The following is a 19,827-nucleotide window of genomic DNA, read 5'->3' on the forward strand; positions in this document are numbered from 1 at the left end:
TTTGTGAAATTGTGATTTTAATGAATGGAGTGAATTTGGAAAAGTGTTTTTTTCTGTGAGGGAGCAGTAGGAAAGGACAAGGAGAGCCACACCCACTCATCCGAATTTCCAACCGCTCACCTCTGTTCACATGCTCTGACCCCAACCCCTCCTCTACATAAAGGACTGGTCCATTCCGTTGTGGTGCACCACCTGTTTGTTCTTGTGTCGTCGTGGCAACCTGTCTTTCAGCTGGTAGTGGCCCATGCGTGTGTGTTTATAGTAAGAGGAGTAGATGAAACAGGAGAACAAGATGATCACCACCGCAGCTGCAGCCAGCTCTGCAATGATGAGCAGGTAGTTCACTACAGGGCAGGAGAGTAGAAAGAGAGGAGAGAGAGAGGCAGATGGGAGGAGGAGAGAGAGAGGGAGATACAGTGAATTTGGAAAGTATTCAGATCCCTTGATTTTTTCCACATGACGTTATGTTACAGCCTTATTCTAAAATGGATTCAATAAAAAAATCCTCATCAATCTACACACAATACCCCATAATGACAAAGTGAAAACAGTTTTTAAATACTTATTAAAAAATGAACAGCAGAAATACCTTATTTACATAAGTATTTGGACACTGCTATGAGACTCGAATTGAGCTCAGGTGCATCCTGTTTCCATTGATCATGCTTGAGATGTTTCTACAACTTGATTGGAGTCCACCTGTGGTAAATTCAATTGATTGGACATGATTTGGAAAGGCACACACCTGTCTATATAAGGTCCCACAGTTGACAGTGCATGTCAGAGCAAAAACCAAGTCATGAGTTGAAGGATTTGTCCATTGAGCTCCGAGACGTGATTGTGTCGAGGCACAGATCTGGGGAAGGGTACCAAAAAAATGTCTGCAGCATTGAAGGTCCCCAAGAACACAGTGGCCTCCATCATTCTTAAATGGAAGATGTTTGGCGCCACCAAGACTCTTCCTAGTGTCACGATCGTCGTAATGGATGGACCAAGGTGCAGCGGGTATGTGAATGCTCATTTTTATTAAACACGAAACAAAACAAGAAAACGATGAACGGACGACAAACAGTCTTGTAGGCTCACACAGCAATACAAAGAACAATCTCCCACAATCCCCAAAACAAACAAACTCCTAATTATAGGACCTTCAATCAGAGGCAACGATAACCAGCTGCCTCCAATTGAAGGCCCTAATCCCAAATACTAAACATAGAAATAAACACCCTAGAAACAGACATAGAACTGTACAACATAGAACTAAATCAAAAACCACGGAAACATAAATAAAACGCCCCTCTACATAAACACACACTCAAAACCATATAAAACAAATACCCCCTGCCACGTCCTGACCAAACTATAATAACAAATAACCCCTTTACTGGTCAGGACGTGACAACTAGAGCTGGTAGCCCAGCCAAACTGAGCAATCAGGGGAGAAGGGCCTTGGTTGGGGAGGTAACCAAGAACCCGATGGTCACTCTGAAAAAGCTCCAGAATTCCTCTGTTGAGATGGTTGTCCTTCTGGAAGGTTCTCCCATCTCTGCAGCACTCCACCGATCAGGTCCTTTATGGTAGTGGCCAGACGGAAGCCACTCCTCAGTAAAAGAAACATGACAGCCCACTTGGAGTTTGCTAAAAGGCATCTAAAGGACTCTCAGACCATGAGAAACAAGAATCTCTGGTCTGATGAAACCAAGATTGAACTCTTTGACCTGAATGCCAAGCGTCACATCTGGAGGAAACCTGGCCCAATCCCTGCGGGGGAGCATGGTGGCGGCAGCATCATGCTGTGTGGATGTTTTTCAGCGGCAGGGACAGGGAGACTAGTCAGGATCGAGGGAAAGATGAACGGAGCAAAGTACAGAGTGATCCTGGAGAGACCTGAAAATAGCTGTGTAGCGATGCTCCCCATAGAGAGCTTGACAGGATCTGCGGAGAAGAATGGGAGAAACTCCCCAAATTTTACATTTTAAATGTAACCTTTATTTAACTAGGCAAGTCCAGTTAAGAACAAATTCTTATTTACAATGACGACCTACCCGGCCAAACCCGGACGACGCTGGTCCAATTGTGCACCACCCAAAGGAAATCCAAATCACGGCCGGATATGATACAGCCTGGATTCTGGGTTAAACTTGGAACATTGATATACTCAGAAGAATAGTATCTGAAGAGTGAAGGAGACTGGTTTTTACATCAGATGTTAATGGTTATCTGTCGGAGACAGATGGCTGTGGAATGTGTTGTGGGAGACGGGTGGAGATCATTGGATTAGACATCAAGGGGGTTGAGGTCAGGTCAGTTTCCCTTAAGGGAGAAACAATGGTTTATTATCCTATCACTTCGTCTTCCTGTCAGACCATAATAGATGTTTGGATTGGAGAGAAGGAGGAGTGGCCATATTGGAGTATATACTGTATACTTGTGATGTTGTAAACGTGCGTTGTCTGAATGCAGCTGTATTGACCCTCTGGGCAGAATAAAGTTGGTTGAACTTTCATAATAGTTCGTTGAGTTTTTCACTCTGAGAATTAGAACCTAACAATTCGAACCAGGGACTGCAGTGATACCTCTTGCACTGAGATGCTGTGCCTTGGACCGCTGCACCACTCGGGAGCCCAAATACAGGTGTGCCAATACAGGTGTGCCAAGCTTGTAGCTTGTAGACTTCAAGGCTGTAATCGCTGCCAAAGGTGCTTCAACAAAGTACTGAGTAAAGGTTCTGAATACTTATGTAAATGTGATAAAGTTTTGTATTTATTATAAATTTGCAAAAAATTCTAAAAACCTGTTTTTGCTTTGTCATTATGGGGTATTGTGTGTAGATTGAGGGGGGGAAAACAATTTAATCAATTTTAGAATATGGCTGTAACGTGACACAATTTGGAAAAAGTCAAGGGGTCTGAATACTTTCCAAACGCAACCAACCAATCATTCAATGAACCATCCAACCAATCATCCACCCAACCAATCATCCATCCATCTCACCTGTGACCTCCACGTTAACAGTACAGGTGCTGTTTCCCAGGGGGTTTCTGGCGATGCAGGTGTACTCTCCAGAGTGAGACTTGGCCATGTTGGTGATGGTCACTACGGATCTCTCTTCTGTGGTGTTGGGGGCGGGGGCGGATTGGGGGTGCAACCAATCGTAGGAGGGGGCAGGGTTACCCTTTGCACTACAGTTAAGTGATAAGGTGTCGCCCTCTGTGATGCTCATGGAGAAACATCCAGGACTCATAGTGATCTGAGGCTTGTCTGGGGGGGTATGAGAAACAAGTTGATTAATGAGAGAGAAAGAGAGATGAAACAAGTTGTTTAATGAGAGAATATGAAGTGAAAACAACATCAGTCAATGTCCTGAATCGTCTGGTATCCAACTAACAGTTGTACTAAATGTGTGGAGACAGAGAACCAGATGGACTCACAGAGCACGTTGATGTTGAGGCGGTCTGATTCCATTACAGGAGGAGGTTGGGGTCCCTCTGGTCCCAGATCCAACATGGCTGAACACCACAACTGGGCCCCGTCATCATCTCTACTAGGGGTGAAGTCCAGAGTATAGGTCCCATTTTCTGGTGTCTTGATGTTGTCCTTGGATTTCTGTTGTGTGTCTAATTCTGTCTGTTCACCAGTGGTATTGACTTTGTAGAAGGTCACCCTGAGTCTCTCAATAGGAGCGATGTTCTGGACAAGACATTGTAGCTGGTAGTGATGCTTCTCAACCATCGGATCAGGGTACTTCCTATAGCTGATGGAGACACTGTCTGGAAGCTCTGTGGAGGAATGGAAACACACAAAGTGATTTAACAGTGCAGAGCCATACTAAGAATACATTCAGAAACTCCAGAGAAGATAAGGGAGAGTCACTCACTATAAACTGTGATGTCCAGCTGTTTCTGACACTGGCCTGCTTCTGTGAAGCATGTTGGGTTGTTATTCCAGTCAGTCACACTGTTAAATCAAATGAAATATTTAAAGTGCATTTAAAATAAATCAATGAAAAATAGAAGCCAGAACTGTCTAAAATACCAGTAAAACCATGAATTAAAGGCTATTGAAGCCTTTTTTAAATGAGTTTTAAAAGTCTCAGCTGTGTCTGCCCCTCTTACCTGTCCACACTCCAGTGTAGGAACTTCACCTCCTTGTCTGTTAGACCCGTCCCTCCCTCGGTCGCTTCCCAGCCCATTTGCTTAGGCTGATCGAAGGTGCATTTGGCTGAAGCTGGGTCTCCATACTTCACCACCAGCCTGGCAGGACTGATCACCAGGCACTCAGCATCTGGAAGACCAAGGTCAAGTTATAACTTTATTGTTCTGTTATTGTTGATTTTATTGTTCAAACCAAACAGGAAAATATTATTGTCTAATGTTTATCTATCTGTATGTTAATCAACTACATGTTACACTCCATAACCCAGAAGTTGCCACACACACACACACCACACACACACACCATGCTACCGTACATCTCCCGTACTAGCAGACCCCATGCTTCTAATGACCTCTAGTTATCACTATGGCAACACAGACAACATCTGGACCCTCCTCTTCCTGCCATTGTGCTCTGTGATGCCAAACACACACACACACACTTACATTTGAGTCATTTAGCAGACGCTCTTATCCAGAGCAACTTACAGTAGTGAATGCATACCCAAATCAATGGTATGACCATCTTAAAACAATTCCATATGTTAGCTTAGTAGAATGTAACTTACCAAGCACCTGTATCACAACATTGTACTAGACCAGAAGTCTAACTTACCAAGCACCTGTATCACAACATTGTACTAGACCAGAAGTCTAACTTACCAAGCACCTGTATCACAACATTGTACTAGACCAGAAGTCTAACTTACCAAGCACCTGTATCACAACATTGTACTAGACCAGAAGTCAAACTTACCGGTGAAGTCACAATACAGAGACAATAATGAAACAAGTATTACAATCTCCATTTCCCCGTAATAATCCCTGAGCGTCCCTCAGTGAAGGACACTGTATTCTGTTAGGGAGCTGAATCATTTTTATTGGAAACTCCCCAACAATCCTCTCTCTCTCTCTCTCTCTCTCTCTCTCTCTCTCTCTCTCCTGCTTCTCTAAGGGCAGTGAGGGGTGAGCCCTCTTCCTCTCTCTCTCTCTCTCTCTCCTGCTTCTCTAAGGGCAGTGAGGGGTGATCCCTCCTCCTCTCTCTCTCTCTCTCCTGCTTCTCTAAGGGCAGTGAGGGGTGATCCCTCCTCCTCCTCCTCTCTCTCTCTCCTGCTTCTCTAAGGGCAGTGAGGGGGGAGCCCTCCTCCTCTCTCTCTCTCTCTCCTGCTTCTCTAAGGGCAGTGAGGGGTGATCCTCCTCCTCCTCCTCTCTCTCTCTCTCTCTCTCTCTCTCTCCTGCTTCTCTAAGGGCAGTGAGGGGGGAGCCCTCCTCCTCTCTCTCTCTCTCTCTCTCTCTCTCTCCTGCTTCTCTAAGGGCAGTGAGGGGGGGAGCCCTCCTCCTCTCTCTCTCTCTCTCTCTCTCTCTCTCCTGCTTCTCTACGGGCAGTGAGGGGGAGCCCTCCTCCTCTCTCTCTCTCTCTCTCTCTCTCTCTCTCTCTCTCCTGCTTCTCTAAGGGCAGTGAGGGGGAGCCCTCCTCCTCTCTCTCTCTCCTGCTTCTCTAAGGGCAGTGAGTGGTGAGCCCTCCTCCTCTCTCTCTCTCTCTCCTGCTTCTCTACGGGCAGTGAGGGGGGAGCCCTCCTCCTCTCTCTCTCTCTCTCTCTCTCTCTCTCTCCTGCTTCTCTAAGGGCAGTGAGGGGGGAGCCCTCCTCCTCTCTCTCTCTCCTGCTTCTCTAAGGGCAGTGAGGGGTGAGCCCTCCTCTCTCTCTCTCTCTCTCTCTCTCTCTCTCTCCTGCTTCTCTAAGGGCAGTGAGGGGGGAGCCCTCCTCCTCTCTCTCTCTCTCTCCTGCTTCTCTAAGGGCAGTGAGTGGTGAGCCCTGCTCCTCTCTCTCTCTCTCTCCTGCTTCTCTACGGGCAGTGAGGGGTGAGCCCTCCTCCTCCTCTCTCTCCTGCTTCTCTAAGGGCAGTGAGGGGGGAGAGGACGAGGGGAAGTGTAGTAGGTTCCTGTCGGTGTCACTGGTTTGGAATTTCCCAAAAGCTAGAGAAAAACATTGTTCTGTTACTCCTCGTGACCAGAAACATAGTAATAATTCTGTGTGACAGTACAGGCTAAAGAGAGGTGAGTGAGAGACAGAGAGAGAAATGGAGAGGGAGATGGGGGAGAGAGAGGGAGGGAGATGGGCAGCGAGAGAGACCCAAATAAGGACAGTAGTGTATAATGGAGTATTGGAAATAGAGAACTGTCTGATTTATTCTCTGTGCCACCAGGTGTCTCTCACTCTCACCACAAACACACACTGTCTCATCTGGTGAGCCCATTCTATTGAAATGTAGTGGGTACACCCACATTACTTTAGTTTCTGTGTTTTTTTACCATAATTCTACACTGAGTATACCAAAACCAAGCAGCGTTGCAGTTCTTGACACAAACCGCTGCGTCTGGCTCCTACTACCATACACTGTTCAAAAGCCACTTAAATATATTTGCCCATTCACCCTCTGAATGGCACAAATACACAATCCAAGTCTCAATTGTCTCAAGGCTTAAAAATCCTTCTTTAACCTGTCTCCTCCCCTTCATCTACACTAATTGAAGTGGATTTAACAAGTGACACCAATAAGGGATCATAGATTTCACCTGGTCAGTCAATGTCATGGAAAGAGCAGGTGTTCATAATGTTTTGTACACTCAGTGTATGTGTACAAAAGTATTGGGACAGTGACATATGTTTTGTTGTTTTGGCTCTGTACTTCAGCACTTTGGATTTTAAATGATACATTGACTACGAGGTTACACTGCAAACTGTCAGCTTTAATTTGGTGAACCGTTTAGAAATTACAGCACTTTTTGTACAAAGTCCCCCCATTTTATGGGACCAAAAGTATTGGGACAAATTCACTTATGTGTATTAAAGTAGTAAAAAGTTAAGAATTTGGTCCCATATTATTAGTACCAAATGATCACATAAAGCTTATCACTCTACAAACTTGTTGGATACATTTGCTGTTTGTTTTGGTTGTGTTTCAGATAATGTTGTGCCCAATAGAAGTGGTAAATAATGTGTTGTGACATTTTAGTCTCTTTTATTGTAAATAACAATAGAATATGTTTCTAAAAACTTCTACATTCATATGGATTTTACCATGATTGTGGATAGTCCTGAATTATGAATACTAATGAGTGAGAAAGTTACAGACCCACAAATATCATACCCCCAAGACATGCTAATCTCTCACCATTACAAGACAGGGGAGGTTAGCATTGTATACCATACCCCCAAGACATGCTAATCTCTCACCATTACAATAACAGGGGAGGTTAGCATTGTATATCATACCCCGAGACATGCTAATCTCTCACCAATACAATAACAGGGGAGGTTAGCATTGTTTATCATACCCCCACGACATGCTAACCTCTCACCATTACAAGACAGGGGAGGTTAGCATTATTGGGCGGTATGATATCTGTGCGCCAGAGAGCTAAACAGAACTGAGGAAGTTGATTAGATCTGAACACACACAACATTCCTGAACTACCTCTCTGTAATGTCAGCCCTCCTCCTCCTCCCATACTTATCCCAAATGGCACCCTATTCCTTATATAGTGCACTACGTTAGACCAGTCGCCTTGCACCACATAGGGAATAGGGTGCTGTTTCGGACTTATATTCCAGGAGTTTATAATGTCTCTGTTATTGTTGCATTCAAGTAGTGTTCAGTCAGATTCTCAGATGTACCTCTCCCTCCCTCTGCTCTCTCTATCTCCCTCTGCCCTCTCTCCGTCCCTCTCTCCCTCCCTCCCTCCCTCTGCCCTCCCTCCCTCTGCCTTTTCTCCTCTAACTTTTTCAAGCCCACTCTACCTCTTCCTTCTTTTTCACTCATCCAACTCCACCCTTCTCTGAGTGGTACGTGTTTACTCAGAGGAAGGGAAAGTTTCTTATCAGAAGGGAAATAAACACACACCCACCGAGTTTCTATCCATCAGAAAAAACAGGACAACTGTATATACTCTATTATTTATGTTTTTTGTATGCTATTTTAATATTTGAGAATAAACCAATGATATCAGGCAAAACCCGGCCATGATTACAGCACCTGTGTGTGTGTCTTTTGACACTATATAAACGAGTCACACCGCAGTTTTTGTCATTATACCCTGATGAAGACAGCTTGTCTGTCGAAACGTTGGACATAAATATTTTTGCATCTGAGGTTCCTAGAGTGTGCGGCTCTCCTTTATAGCCAGCACCTCGTCTAAATGGGTGTGCGTTTATTTCACCTCTAGATTGTTTTCTTGTTTACGTCTGTCTCCTACCCTGTTCCCTTTACTCTGCTCCTGTTCTCCAGGACCTAGGGGTTCTGCCCAACACCCAGATCCACCTGACGTCCTCCTTTACCAACCACCCTCCAACTTTTCATTACATCAGCTACTGTTATTGTCAAGTTGTCATTATCTGCTAAGTAAGAGCAGGACAACTATCATACTGGGCACATCATGTGAGCTGCACAGATTAGCTAAAAACACCAGCACTGCAAACACTCAGAACAAAGAGGGCAGCAGCGCCTGGACTTTGCAGTTTCCCTCTTCGAGTCCACTACCTGCTGAAAAACAAGTGACAGGCAGAACCTCCCATCCACACAATACCCACCTCTTCTCTATTCCACACACCAGAATTTTGTATTTCAGTCTGACTGCCATGTGAGTGTACAAACAAGCTGAAAGTAAATTGACACATGTACCAAATAAATATCAATGGTTATGTATTTAAGTCTAAAATATTGCTAGATTGTTTTCACAGCTGCTTCATAAGGTGTTCGTTATTGTAAATTGTAACTATCCCTTGATGGTATTTGTTAGTTCAACATTATTCATTGTATCACAAGACATGCTATATTATATATATATATTCAACCACAAGGGTGTACTAATGAGCTATGGTTTTTTTTATCATAATTGAGGACTAAAATGATTTCAGTGTAGATAAGGGAATGCCTGTTTAAAATGAAAACATGACAGCCAGACAAGCCAGTGTATGAATCAAATGTATTTTCATATGAATGGAGTGGAAATTAGCTCACTTTGTGATCTGTAAGGTAAGTAACAATGTGTGTGTGGAGGGCATTGAAATTATATTGTTTACACTGATGCCTGTTTATTTATAAGAAGCAGAAGATGGTAAATAACATCAATCGCAATGGTTAGCCTATGCAAATTAATAGGAATACATTTAGCCTAATTGGTAAAAACATATGACGTGGGGGGAAAATCGGGATCCTAGTCAGGCTTTTGTTTGTCAATTCATGTGTATCAAATCTGTTGGCAATTGTGGGCTAAATCAATGACAAGCAGCTTAAATGTTCAGCCTTCATCATGGTCTGTGATCAAAACAGGCTGGGGTGTTTTCGGTTCCGTTTAGTGAGTGAGAACGCAACTGCACTGAAATGCATAGCCTGATTCAATGGGATTCTCCTGAATAATACATGTTTTTATCTGTTAAACTGCTTGGTCGATGCATAGACCCATACCTATTCTAACTTTTTGGTATTTTGCATTAGGCATAGCTCTACATTGCAGAGCATTTAATAAACCAACCACATTTCCTGTGATGTTTAGGATGCGCAAGACCTTCGATAGGCTAGTAGACTGCGGAAATAATCGTGGAGATTACCATTGTTATAGTCTAGATCGCTTATAAAATCTGGACCGTTGGTTTTCCTATAGCTAAGCAAACAAGTGGTAGCATATGCTTTTTAGACGTCTCTATAACAAGGCCAATATCCTCACATACCCCCTCAATTCGAACCCTGCTTTTAACCATAAAACATCACAGAAATGTATAGACGAAGGATTGCATGGTGACAGTGATTGTGTCTGTTAATCGGGTAAACTGGGAAGTGGGGGGAACGAGGTCAAATCATGACATCAGTAATTTTCAGGTCAGAGAACGATGCCAGAGATTCCGAGATGGGATGAGCGCGTTTCTTTCATAGTTCCCAGTTGACCGACTGAAGTCGGAAGTCAGAAATGAAAGGTGTCCAGGTGAGTCCAATGATGCGCTGCTGCGCGTGATGGTGACCGGTGATGAAGCGCAGGTGCGCGTAATGATGGCGACAGGTGTGCATGATGAAGGCAGTCTGGAGCCTCGAGCAGAGAGGGAGAGCGGGAGCAGGCGTGACAGTAGGTGTATATACACATATACAGTATTTGTGTATGTATTTTTTTATATACAGTATGTGTCATCGTATAAAAAAGCTAAATGTTTGCAAAGTAGTAAAAACTAGATTTTTATTTATTGAAACTGGATACAGTACTCAGTCAGATAATAAAAGAGAAAGAAGTAAACAAAAAGTCCTCACCATAATCAGACAATGTAATTTGGATATGAACAAAGTAAATAGTCAATTGTATTTGATCTGACTCCATAAGATAATAAGGAAATGTAGAATGAAGTAATGAATGGGCATCAAGAATGGTCTGAGATCGTGAAATCAAATGCAAGTAATAACATTGTCAAATTAATGAACTCCATTATATGTATAAGGCAAAATTATAAAGGTACAAGGTAATACGATCAAAGTATTGTCGTCATGGTAATCAATCAAAGCTGCACTATGCAGAAATCACTCAGCAAAAAAATGAAACTTAAGGGGAGCATAGAAATACCGCATGTAGAACAGATCTACCGCTTCTTAGACTTGCTTTCAATGAGAATGACATATCTATAACTCACATTTCTATGTGGATATGGTCAGGTCACCAACTCGCTCCCTCTCTCCAGCACTCGACGTCGCCGGTCTACTAACCATCATAATACCTCCTCATCATTACCCACACCTGCTCCCCATCATTACCCACACCTGCGCCCCATCATTACCCACACATGCTCCCCATCATTACCCACACCTGCGTCCCATCACCTGGACTTCATCATCTTGACTACCTTCCCTTCATGTAGCCCTCGGTAGCTTCAGTCATCAGGCAGTAGAGGTTTGTTTTCATGTTCAGTACTCATCCCCTGTATTGTTCATTTAACTAGCATCATCGTTATCAAACTGTCCTACTGCACCTGACTCCCTGCATATACCTGACAATTATACATTTACATTTTACATTTTAGTCATTTAGCAGACGCTCTTATCCAGAGCGACTTACAGTAGTGAATGCATACATTTCATACATTTGATTTTCATCTCATTCATTTTTTTTTTTGTACTGGCCCCCCGTGGGAATCGAATCCACAACCCTGGCGTTGCAAACACCATGCTCTACCAACTGAGCCACAGGGAAGGCCATAAATCAATAGTTAGCAGAAAGTGGACAGACAGCCACAGTGGGAGGGGGTTGGAAAAGAATCACATGTATTCAGCCAATCAGTGGGTTCAGGAAGTGGTCTTACAGCCAATGAATGAGCTGGAGGAGAAACACCGCCACCATGGCACTTCCAGCAGCCTGACCGGAACATGCTGAGGAGGGAAACAGATGTTTAGGCTGTGATTACACAGGCAGCACAATTATGATCTTTTGCCAATATTTGACATGTTTGATACAGTGCATTCGGAAAATATTCAGACCCCTTCACGTTTCCACATGTTATGTTACAGGCTAATTCTAAAATGGATTACATTTTTTTTTTTTTATCCTCATCAATCTACACACAATACCCCATAATGACAAAGCGAAAACTGGCTTTTAGAAATGCTTGCAATTTTTTTTTTTTTAAAGCATTCAGACCCTTTGCTAAGAGACTCAAAATTGAGCTCAGGTGCATCCTGTTTCCATTGATCATCCTTCAGATGTTTCTGCAACTTGATTGGAGTCCACCTGTGGTAAATTCAATTCATTGGACATGATTTGGAAAGGCACAAACCTTTCTACATAAGGTCCCACAGTTGATAGTGAATGTCAGAGCAAAAACCAAGCTATGAGGTCGAACGAATTGTCCATAGATCTCCGAGACGTGATTGAACGGAGCAAAGTACAGAGAGATCCTTGATGAAAACCTGCTCCAGGAAGCCACTCCTCAGTAAAAGGCACATGACATCTCGCTTGGAGTTTGCCAAAAGGCACCTAAAGGACTCTCAGACCACGAGAAACAAGATTCTCTGATCTGAAGAAACCAAGATTGAACTCTTTGGCCTGAAAGCCAAGCATCACGTCTGGAGGAAACCTGGCCCAATCCCTGCGGTGAAGCATGATAGTGGCAGCATCATGCTGTGGGAATATTTTTCAGCGGCAGGAACTAGGAGTCTAGTCAGGATCCAGGTAAAGATGAATGGTGCAAAGTACAGCGATATCCTTGATGAAAACCTGCTCCAGAGCACTCGGGACCTCAGACTGGGGTCGAAGGTTCACTTTCCAACAGGACAACGACCCTAAGCACACAGCCAAGACAATGCAGGAGTGGCTTTGGGACAAGTCTCTGAATATCCTTGAGTGGCCCAGCCACAGCCCGGACTTGAACCAGATTAAACATCTCTAGAGAGACCTGAAAATAGCTGTGCAGCTACGCTCCCCATCCAACCTGACAGAGCTTGAGAGGATCTGCAGAGAAGAATGGGAGAAACTCCCCAAATACACGTGAGCCAAGTTTGTACCGTCATACCAAAGAAGACTCGAGGCTGTAATCACTGCCAGGTGCTTTAACAAAGTACTGAGTAAAGGGTCTGAATACTTATGAAAATGTGATCAGTTTTTTATTAGAAATGTTTTTGCAAAAGAATACCAAAACCTGTTTTGCTTTGTCATTATGGGGTATTGTGTTGAGATTGAGGGGGAAAAAACTATTTAAGTCTGTTACGTAACAAAATGTTGAAAAAGTGAAGGCGTCTGAATACTTTCCGAATGCACTGTATATTATTTACTATACGTAAAGACATTCAATTGATCAGCTCAGTTCAGCCTAAATTCAACACACCTGGTCTTCCAGGTGGGTTTAAATCAAAAACATGAAGTGCCTGTGGCCCTCCAGAACCAGGGTTGCCAGTTACACTTTATTTGGATAATCCAGTTGGTCATAATATCAACAAACTATCCATTGATAAGCAGAAGCTTACTACATTTACGGTTAAGGTTAGGTTTAGAATAAGGGTTAAGGTTATGTTTAGGGTTAAGTTTAGGGTTAAGATAAGGGTTAAGTTGAGGGTTAAGATAAGGGTTAAGGTGAGGGTTAGGGTTAGTAGATAGTCTGTAGAGCATCTACAGATGGATAAAGTGTTACTGGGTTGCCTACCCCTGCCCTATATATTGCACTACATTTGACCATATGGGGAATACGGTGACATTAGGGATGTATGTTAGGGTAAAGTAGTGCACTACATAGGGAATAGGGTGCCATTAGGGATGTATCTCAGGGTAAAGTAGTGCACTATGTAGGGAATAGGGTGCCATTTGGGATGCAACCTTCCAGGAGTTTATAATGTCTCTGGTAATGTTGCATTCAAGTAGTGTTCAGTCAGATTCTCAGATGTCCATCCCTCCCTCTGCCCTCTCTCCCTCCACCTGCCCTCTCTCCCTCACTCTGCCCTCTCTCCCTCACTCTGCCCTCTCTCCCTCCCCCGCTGCCCTCTCTCCCTCCCCCGCTGCCCTTTCTCCCCTCCGTCCAATCGTTCTGTTTTCCTCCCCCCAATATTTCACACCAGCCCACTCTGGCCTCTCACCCCCAGTCATTTCTCTCTCTCTCACACACACACACACACACACACACGGAGAGACCGAGAGAGCAGAAAGACCAAGAGAGCAGAGAGAGCAGAAAGACCAAGAGAGCAGAAAGACCAAGAGAGCAGAGACCGAGAGTAAAGGAGAACAGTGCAGACAGACATCACCAGTCGAGTCACAGAGAAACAGATGGACTCACAGTGCACGGTGAGTTTGAAGGGCTCTGATTCCACTTCAGGAGGAGGTTGGGGTCCCAGTTCTCCCAGTCCTAACAGGGCTGAACACCAGAGCTGGGCCCCATCATCACCTCTACTGGGGGACCACAGCAGGGGATATTCCCCACTAATAGGTTCCTTGGTGGTCTGCCTTGGTACATCTGGTGCATATAACAATGTCTTTGTCTTTCTACCGATGGCAGAGGCTTTGTAGAAGGACACATTGAGACTGTTACCTGGAGCGACCTTCTGGATGAGACACTTAAACTCGTACTCTTTCCCCTCAACCATCGGACCTGAGGGGCCTGTCATGGACACACTGTCTGGAAGCTCTGTGGAGGAATGGAAACACACACAGTGATTTAACAGTGCAGAGCCATACTAAGAATACATTCAGAAACTCCAGAGAAGATAAGGGAGAGTCACTCACTATAAACTGTGATGTCCAGCTGTTTCTGACACTGGCCTCCTTCTGTGTAGCATGTTGGTTTGATATTCCAGTCAGTCACACTGTCAAATCACATTACATTTTATTTAAAGCAGCAATCCTTAGTTGAAACAATAACCAACTTGATTTAAATTGCATTTAAAATAACAAATAAAGGCAATATCACAGTTTAAGTTCAAACATCAACAAAGTAGCCAGCTGCCACTGTTTGCCACTTTAAAGGCTAAGAAGGTGGGTTTTAAAAGTCTCAGCTGTGTCTGCCTCTCTTACCTGTCCACCCTCCAGTGTAGGAACTTCACCTCCTTGTCTGTTAGATCCGTCCCTCCCTGGGTGGCTTCCCAGCCCATTTGTACAGGGGTATCTGAGCTGCAGTTAGAGGAGGCTGGGTCTCCATACTTCACCACCAGCCTGGCAGGACTGATCACCAGGCACTCAGCATCTGGAAGACCAAGGTCAAGTTATAACTTTATTGTTCTGTTATTGTTGATTTTATTGTTCAAACTAAACAGGACAATATTATTGTCTAATGTTTGTCTATCTGAATGTTAATCAACCACATGTTACACTCCATAACCCAGAAATATCCACACACACAAGATGAAGAACATACACTCACACACACACACACACACAGAGAGAGAGAGAGAACCTGTTGAAGCAACCCCTCCCTAGTATTCACCAATCATACCATGTCAAATGAGTGACTAGTTTAACTCTAGGAAGGAAGGAAGGAAGGAAGGAAGGAAGGAAGGAAGATACATTCCTACAGAATTTGAAAGGAGGGAGAAGGGCGTAGAGGCCAGATCAACTCAGAACCTTTTGACTCCAAATTATATTCTATTTCACTCTGTACCACGTAACACACAGGCTTTCCAATTTTTTCATTTAAAATAGTAAATACATAAAGTACTAAAACATTAGATCGAAACAGAAAAAAAATACTTAGGCACATTCATCACAACATTGTACTAGACCAGAAGTCTAACTTACCAAGCACCTGTATCACAACATTGTACTAGACCAGAAGTCTAACTTACCAAGCACCTGTATCACAACATTGTACTAGACCAGAAGTCAAACTTACCGGTGAAGTCACAATACAGAGACAATAATGAAACAAGTATTACAATCTCCATTTCCCCGTAATAATCCCTGAGAGGCCCTCAGTGAAGGACACTGTATTCTGTTAGGCGAGCGGCAGACGCGGTTTCTTCTCCGGTGACCGTTGAAAGTGAAAGTATTATTTACTGGAAAACCCTTAACGACCCTTCCTTCTCCTCTTATCTCTCTCTCACACACACAGTGTTCTATCACTCCCTCTTCTCCTTCTCTAGGGGCAGTGAGAGGATGATGGGGAAAGGATAGAGGGAGGGGTCGGGGAGGAGTTCTGGTTCCAAATAAGGACATGACAGTAGGCTATGTTAGTGTGTTTAGGTTTGGGGGTTACAACGGGATTCTGGCTTTTCTTTCTAACAGAAACAGAGCTCCCTCTGTAAATCCCATTGTCTCACGTCTGCACTGATCTGTGCGATAACTCGCAAAACACTCAGTATTTATGAAAATCGAAATGTGCACGAAAATGAGCAACCTGGTCAGTGTCTGCTTGCTGCATACTGGCTGAACTGGTCTTAAATCAATCCATATATGAAACGAAAGGGATTCTAACAACGCCAGTTGTAGCTAGTGTAGTGAAATTCTAGCTAATAGCACGAATACGTTTTCATGATAAGGCAGTTTCTGTTCTGTTGTGATAAGTGCGCTGAGTTCTGCAGCACAGCTGACTGTTTCTAGCTGCGACGTTATCACGTTGGCCAACTGTTACAACGTCACCGGCTGTCAGAATCAGATACATGCTGATTGCTTACAACAGTCCCAGAACTTTGGTGCCGTTCAGCTTCACCAACCAGCTACCGCAATGGCCATTCATTCAAACAAGCTAACACAAAGCTGCTAGCTGGAGAAGGTTTGCTCAGCTGATCAAGCAAGGTTTACCATAGTAGCCGTGTTTCTAGTGGTCAGCCTGAGCAGCCATTACGTACCTTTGGGGAAAGGGAGTAGGTGGATACCCATTCAACCGAAATGTGTTTTTCCTCTGAATCAGGGACTGCCTTAATCCATTTCATTTCATCGGCGCCCGGGGAGTAGGTTCTGTTGGGGGACAAAATGCCTAGCTCAAGGGTAGATCAGTAGTTATTTTTCACCTTGCCGGCTCAGGAATTCGAACCAACCACCTTTCAGTTACTGTCCCAACGCTCTTAACAGCTAAGCTACCAGCTAGTCATGTCGTTGCTGAGATGCGGTGCGTTTTCTGTGCCCAGGAAATATCACTTTTTATTTAGTATAAAATGTGGATTTAAAAAGGCTTTAGATACAAGGTCAGGTGTCCATTATCTTAAACGCAAAAATATGGATCTTTAAAGGGAAATGTTATGTATTTAAAAAATGTTTTTGTGGATGTAGGAGTTTTGTATCGCCGGGTGTTATTCATCAACTTCCACGAGAAATATAAGCCTTAAAATAATAGCATATTTAAAGTCTCTCTTCATCATTTTATATTTCTCGTTAAATTTTCTCTCATCAATGACATTTTATTTTCATGATTATTGTATTTATTATTTATTTTAAGATTTTCCGTGTCCCTGATATCACTTTCCACTCTGTTAGTTTGTTGTTATTCTCCATTTAAGAAAACAACCCCTTCCTACAATGACACCACATTCAGGAAGTGTCATCATTTCTGTGGTGGGAAAACAACGGTGCAACGCCACATACCTATAAACACTCCATTTGATCTATTTTCCATGTTGTTACTCACAAACTTCCACCCGGTTATGCAAAATTAACCAAATGTTTTAATGTTAAAATATGTTTGATAGAGAAGTTAAAATCCAGTTCAAGTGTCTAATTTTGGTGGATCGAATCCTCGAGCGGACAAGGTAAAAATCTGTCATTCTGCCCCTGAACAAGGCAGTTAACTCACTGTTCCCCGGTAGGCCGTCATTGTAACTAAGAATATGTTCTTAACTGACTTGCCTAGTTAAATAAAGTGATAACTCAGAGGAGGGGAGAGTTACTGACTACTCTTGGCCTTTTTACTGAGCACCCTTGGCTTTAGTACTGAGCACCCTTGGCTTTGGTACTGAGCACCCTTGGCTTTGGTACTGACTACCCTTGGCCTTTTTACTGAGCACCCTTGGCTTTGGTACTGAGCACCCTTGGCTTTGGTACTGAGCACGCTTGGCTTTGGTACTGACCACCCTTGGCTTTGGTACTGAGCACCCTTGGCTTTGGTACTGACCACCCTTGGCTTTGTACTGAGCACCCTTGGATGTGTCCAAATCCTCTTGACTGGCTCCTTTTCTCTCTACAGTGCACTACCTTCCACCAGAGCACTATGGGCTAATAACACACTAAACTCCACTAACTGCATTGTGAATGTGACTCAATATCACCACCTACAGGACAATAGGGGAAAATACATTATTAAAAAATACTTTTTTAAATAGATGAAAAAAAAGCCTATATTTGTCGTGTTGAAAATTGCATATCCAACTCTCCCTGAGACACCCTCTGAGAGCGAGGTCATGACCAGGGTCTGCCATTATCAACAGGCAATCCTGGAGCAATTAGTGTTAAGTGCCTTGCTCAAGGACACGTCGATTTTTCATCTTGTCGACTCGAGTATTCGAAATAGGAACATTTCAATTACTGGTCCGACGCTTTAACCACTAGGCTACCTGCCCCCCTAAATAGAAGGCAGAAGTACGAAATCCCATAGTAGGATACATTAGTTATTCAGATCCAATAAAGATAATTAAAAAGTCAACGGTGTTTACCAGGGAATGTGTTCATGAATGTGGTGCGGGACAAAAACTCACCTGGACCCATAATTAGACTGTCATTTACATATTGACAAAGTCTTGTTCATTGTATCTGACTCCATAAGATAATAAGGAAATGTATTATTATAAGTGTTAGCTGACTAAGATCAAGAATGGTCTGAGATAGTGAAATCAAATGCAAGTAATTAAAACCCTTTAACGCCTGACGTTAGTATCTTTAAACACCTGGTAAAGTTCCTGTAGCCGATCAAAACATAAAAAAACACCGTTCTCAGACGATAAACTAGAAATAAACAGTTTTGCCACCATCTAGAGGCCGATCTTTGTAAGAGATCGGCCACAGAAATCGTCAGTCTAAATTGAACGCCTTTGCAGGTTGTCAACAAGGCAGTTCTGCTTCTCCGAAACAGCCTCGTACGTGGTCAAAAAGGTGTTTAGAAATTCAATGCATGCAAAATGCTCATTAGATGTCCAGAGATGCCTGGGTACATTTTCTAAGAAAAATATACACTTTTGGCGAAGCATAGCCACTCAAAATTCATGTTGCTTATATTTAACACCAGGTGTTAAGTGATGCAAACCACACATTTTATGATTAAGCAATAAGGCCCGAGGGTGTGTGGTATATGGCCAATATACCACGGCTAAGGGCTGTTCTTAAGCATGACCCAACGCAGAGTGCCTGGATAAAATCAAATGTTATTTGTCACATGCCCCGAATACAACAGGTATATAGACTTACGGTGAAATGCTTACTTACAAGCCCTTAACCAACAATGCCTTTTTAAGAAAAATAAGTGCTAAGAAAATATTTACTAAAATAAACTGAAGTACATTTAAAAAAAAACATTTAAATAAATAAAAGAAGAAAATATAACACAGCCCGTAGCCATGGTATATTGGCCATATATCACAAACCCTTGAGGTACCTTATTGTAAACTGGTTATCAACGTAATTAGGGCAGTAAAAATATTTTTTTTGTCATACCTGTGGTATACGGTCTGATATACCACAGCTGTCAGCCAATCAGCAATCAGGGCTTGAACCACCCAGTTTATAATGCTTTATATACAATAACATCGCAACACTAATAATAATATTATTTTATAACAACTGTGTTTTCCGAATTGTATGGTTTACTACAGTTAACATATAATGCCAAGCATCCCCTTTTAACTGTGTGTCATAATCCGTGTTATGTAGGTGGCAGGGAAGTCAGGCGCAGGAGAAACCAAAGTGGTTAAAAAAATTGAGTATTTATAAAAGAACTAACTCCAAAACCAACGTAGAAAAATAATTTGGGTAAACAATAACCCGTCGCACACCGATACATCAACAACACGTACATAACAAACAATCACCAACAAGGATATGAGGGGAAACAGAGGGTTAAATACACAACATGTAATTACTGGGATAGGAAACAGGTGTGTAAGGAGACCAGACAAAACGAATGGAAAATGAATAACTGATCAATGCTGGCTAGAAGACCGGTGATGTCGATCGCCGAGCACCACCTTAACAAGGAGGGGCATCAACTTCGGTAGAAGTCGTGACACTGTGAATCTCCCT

The 19,827-nt window shown here is 43.1% G+C and overlaps 1 protein-coding gene across 3 annotated transcripts; it reads right to left on the reverse strand.

Moving 5' to 3' along the window:
- On the reverse strand, positions 1 to 16,672 carry LOC106595580 (vascular cell adhesion protein 1). 3 transcript variants are annotated; one of them, XM_045710890.1, is made up of 6 exons: positions 16,452 to 16,672; positions 14,683 to 14,851; positions 3,878 to 3,957; positions 3,432 to 3,779; positions 2,995 to 3,261; positions 1 to 344 (listed from the first exon to the last, which is right to left on the reverse strand). In XM_045710890.1, exons 1-6 carry the CDS (start codon positions 16,480 to 16,482, stop codon positions 154 to 156), a joined length of 1,086 nt encoding a protein of 361 aa, XP_045566846.1. In that variant the 5' UTR covers positions 16,483 to 16,672; the 3' UTR covers positions 1 to 153. The 3 variants fall into 3 exon arrangements, with proteins under 3 accessions (XP_045566846.1, XP_045566840.1, XP_045566843.1); XM_045710884.1 differs by lacking the exon at positions 16,452 to 16,672 and adding an exon at positions 15,497 to 15,780; XM_045710887.1 differs by lacking the exons at positions 14,683 to 14,851; positions 16,452 to 16,672 and adding exons at positions 4,116 to 4,284; positions 4,912 to 5,140.
- Positions 16,673 to 19,827: the final 3,155 nt, after the last annotated feature.

This window comes from Salmo salar, chromosome ssa02 (genome assembly GCF_905237065.1).
Source record: "Salmo salar chromosome ssa02, Ssal_v3.1, whole genome shotgun sequence".
Lineage (NCBI taxonomy): Eukaryota > Metazoa > Chordata > Actinopteri > Salmoniformes > Salmonidae > Salmo > Salmo salar.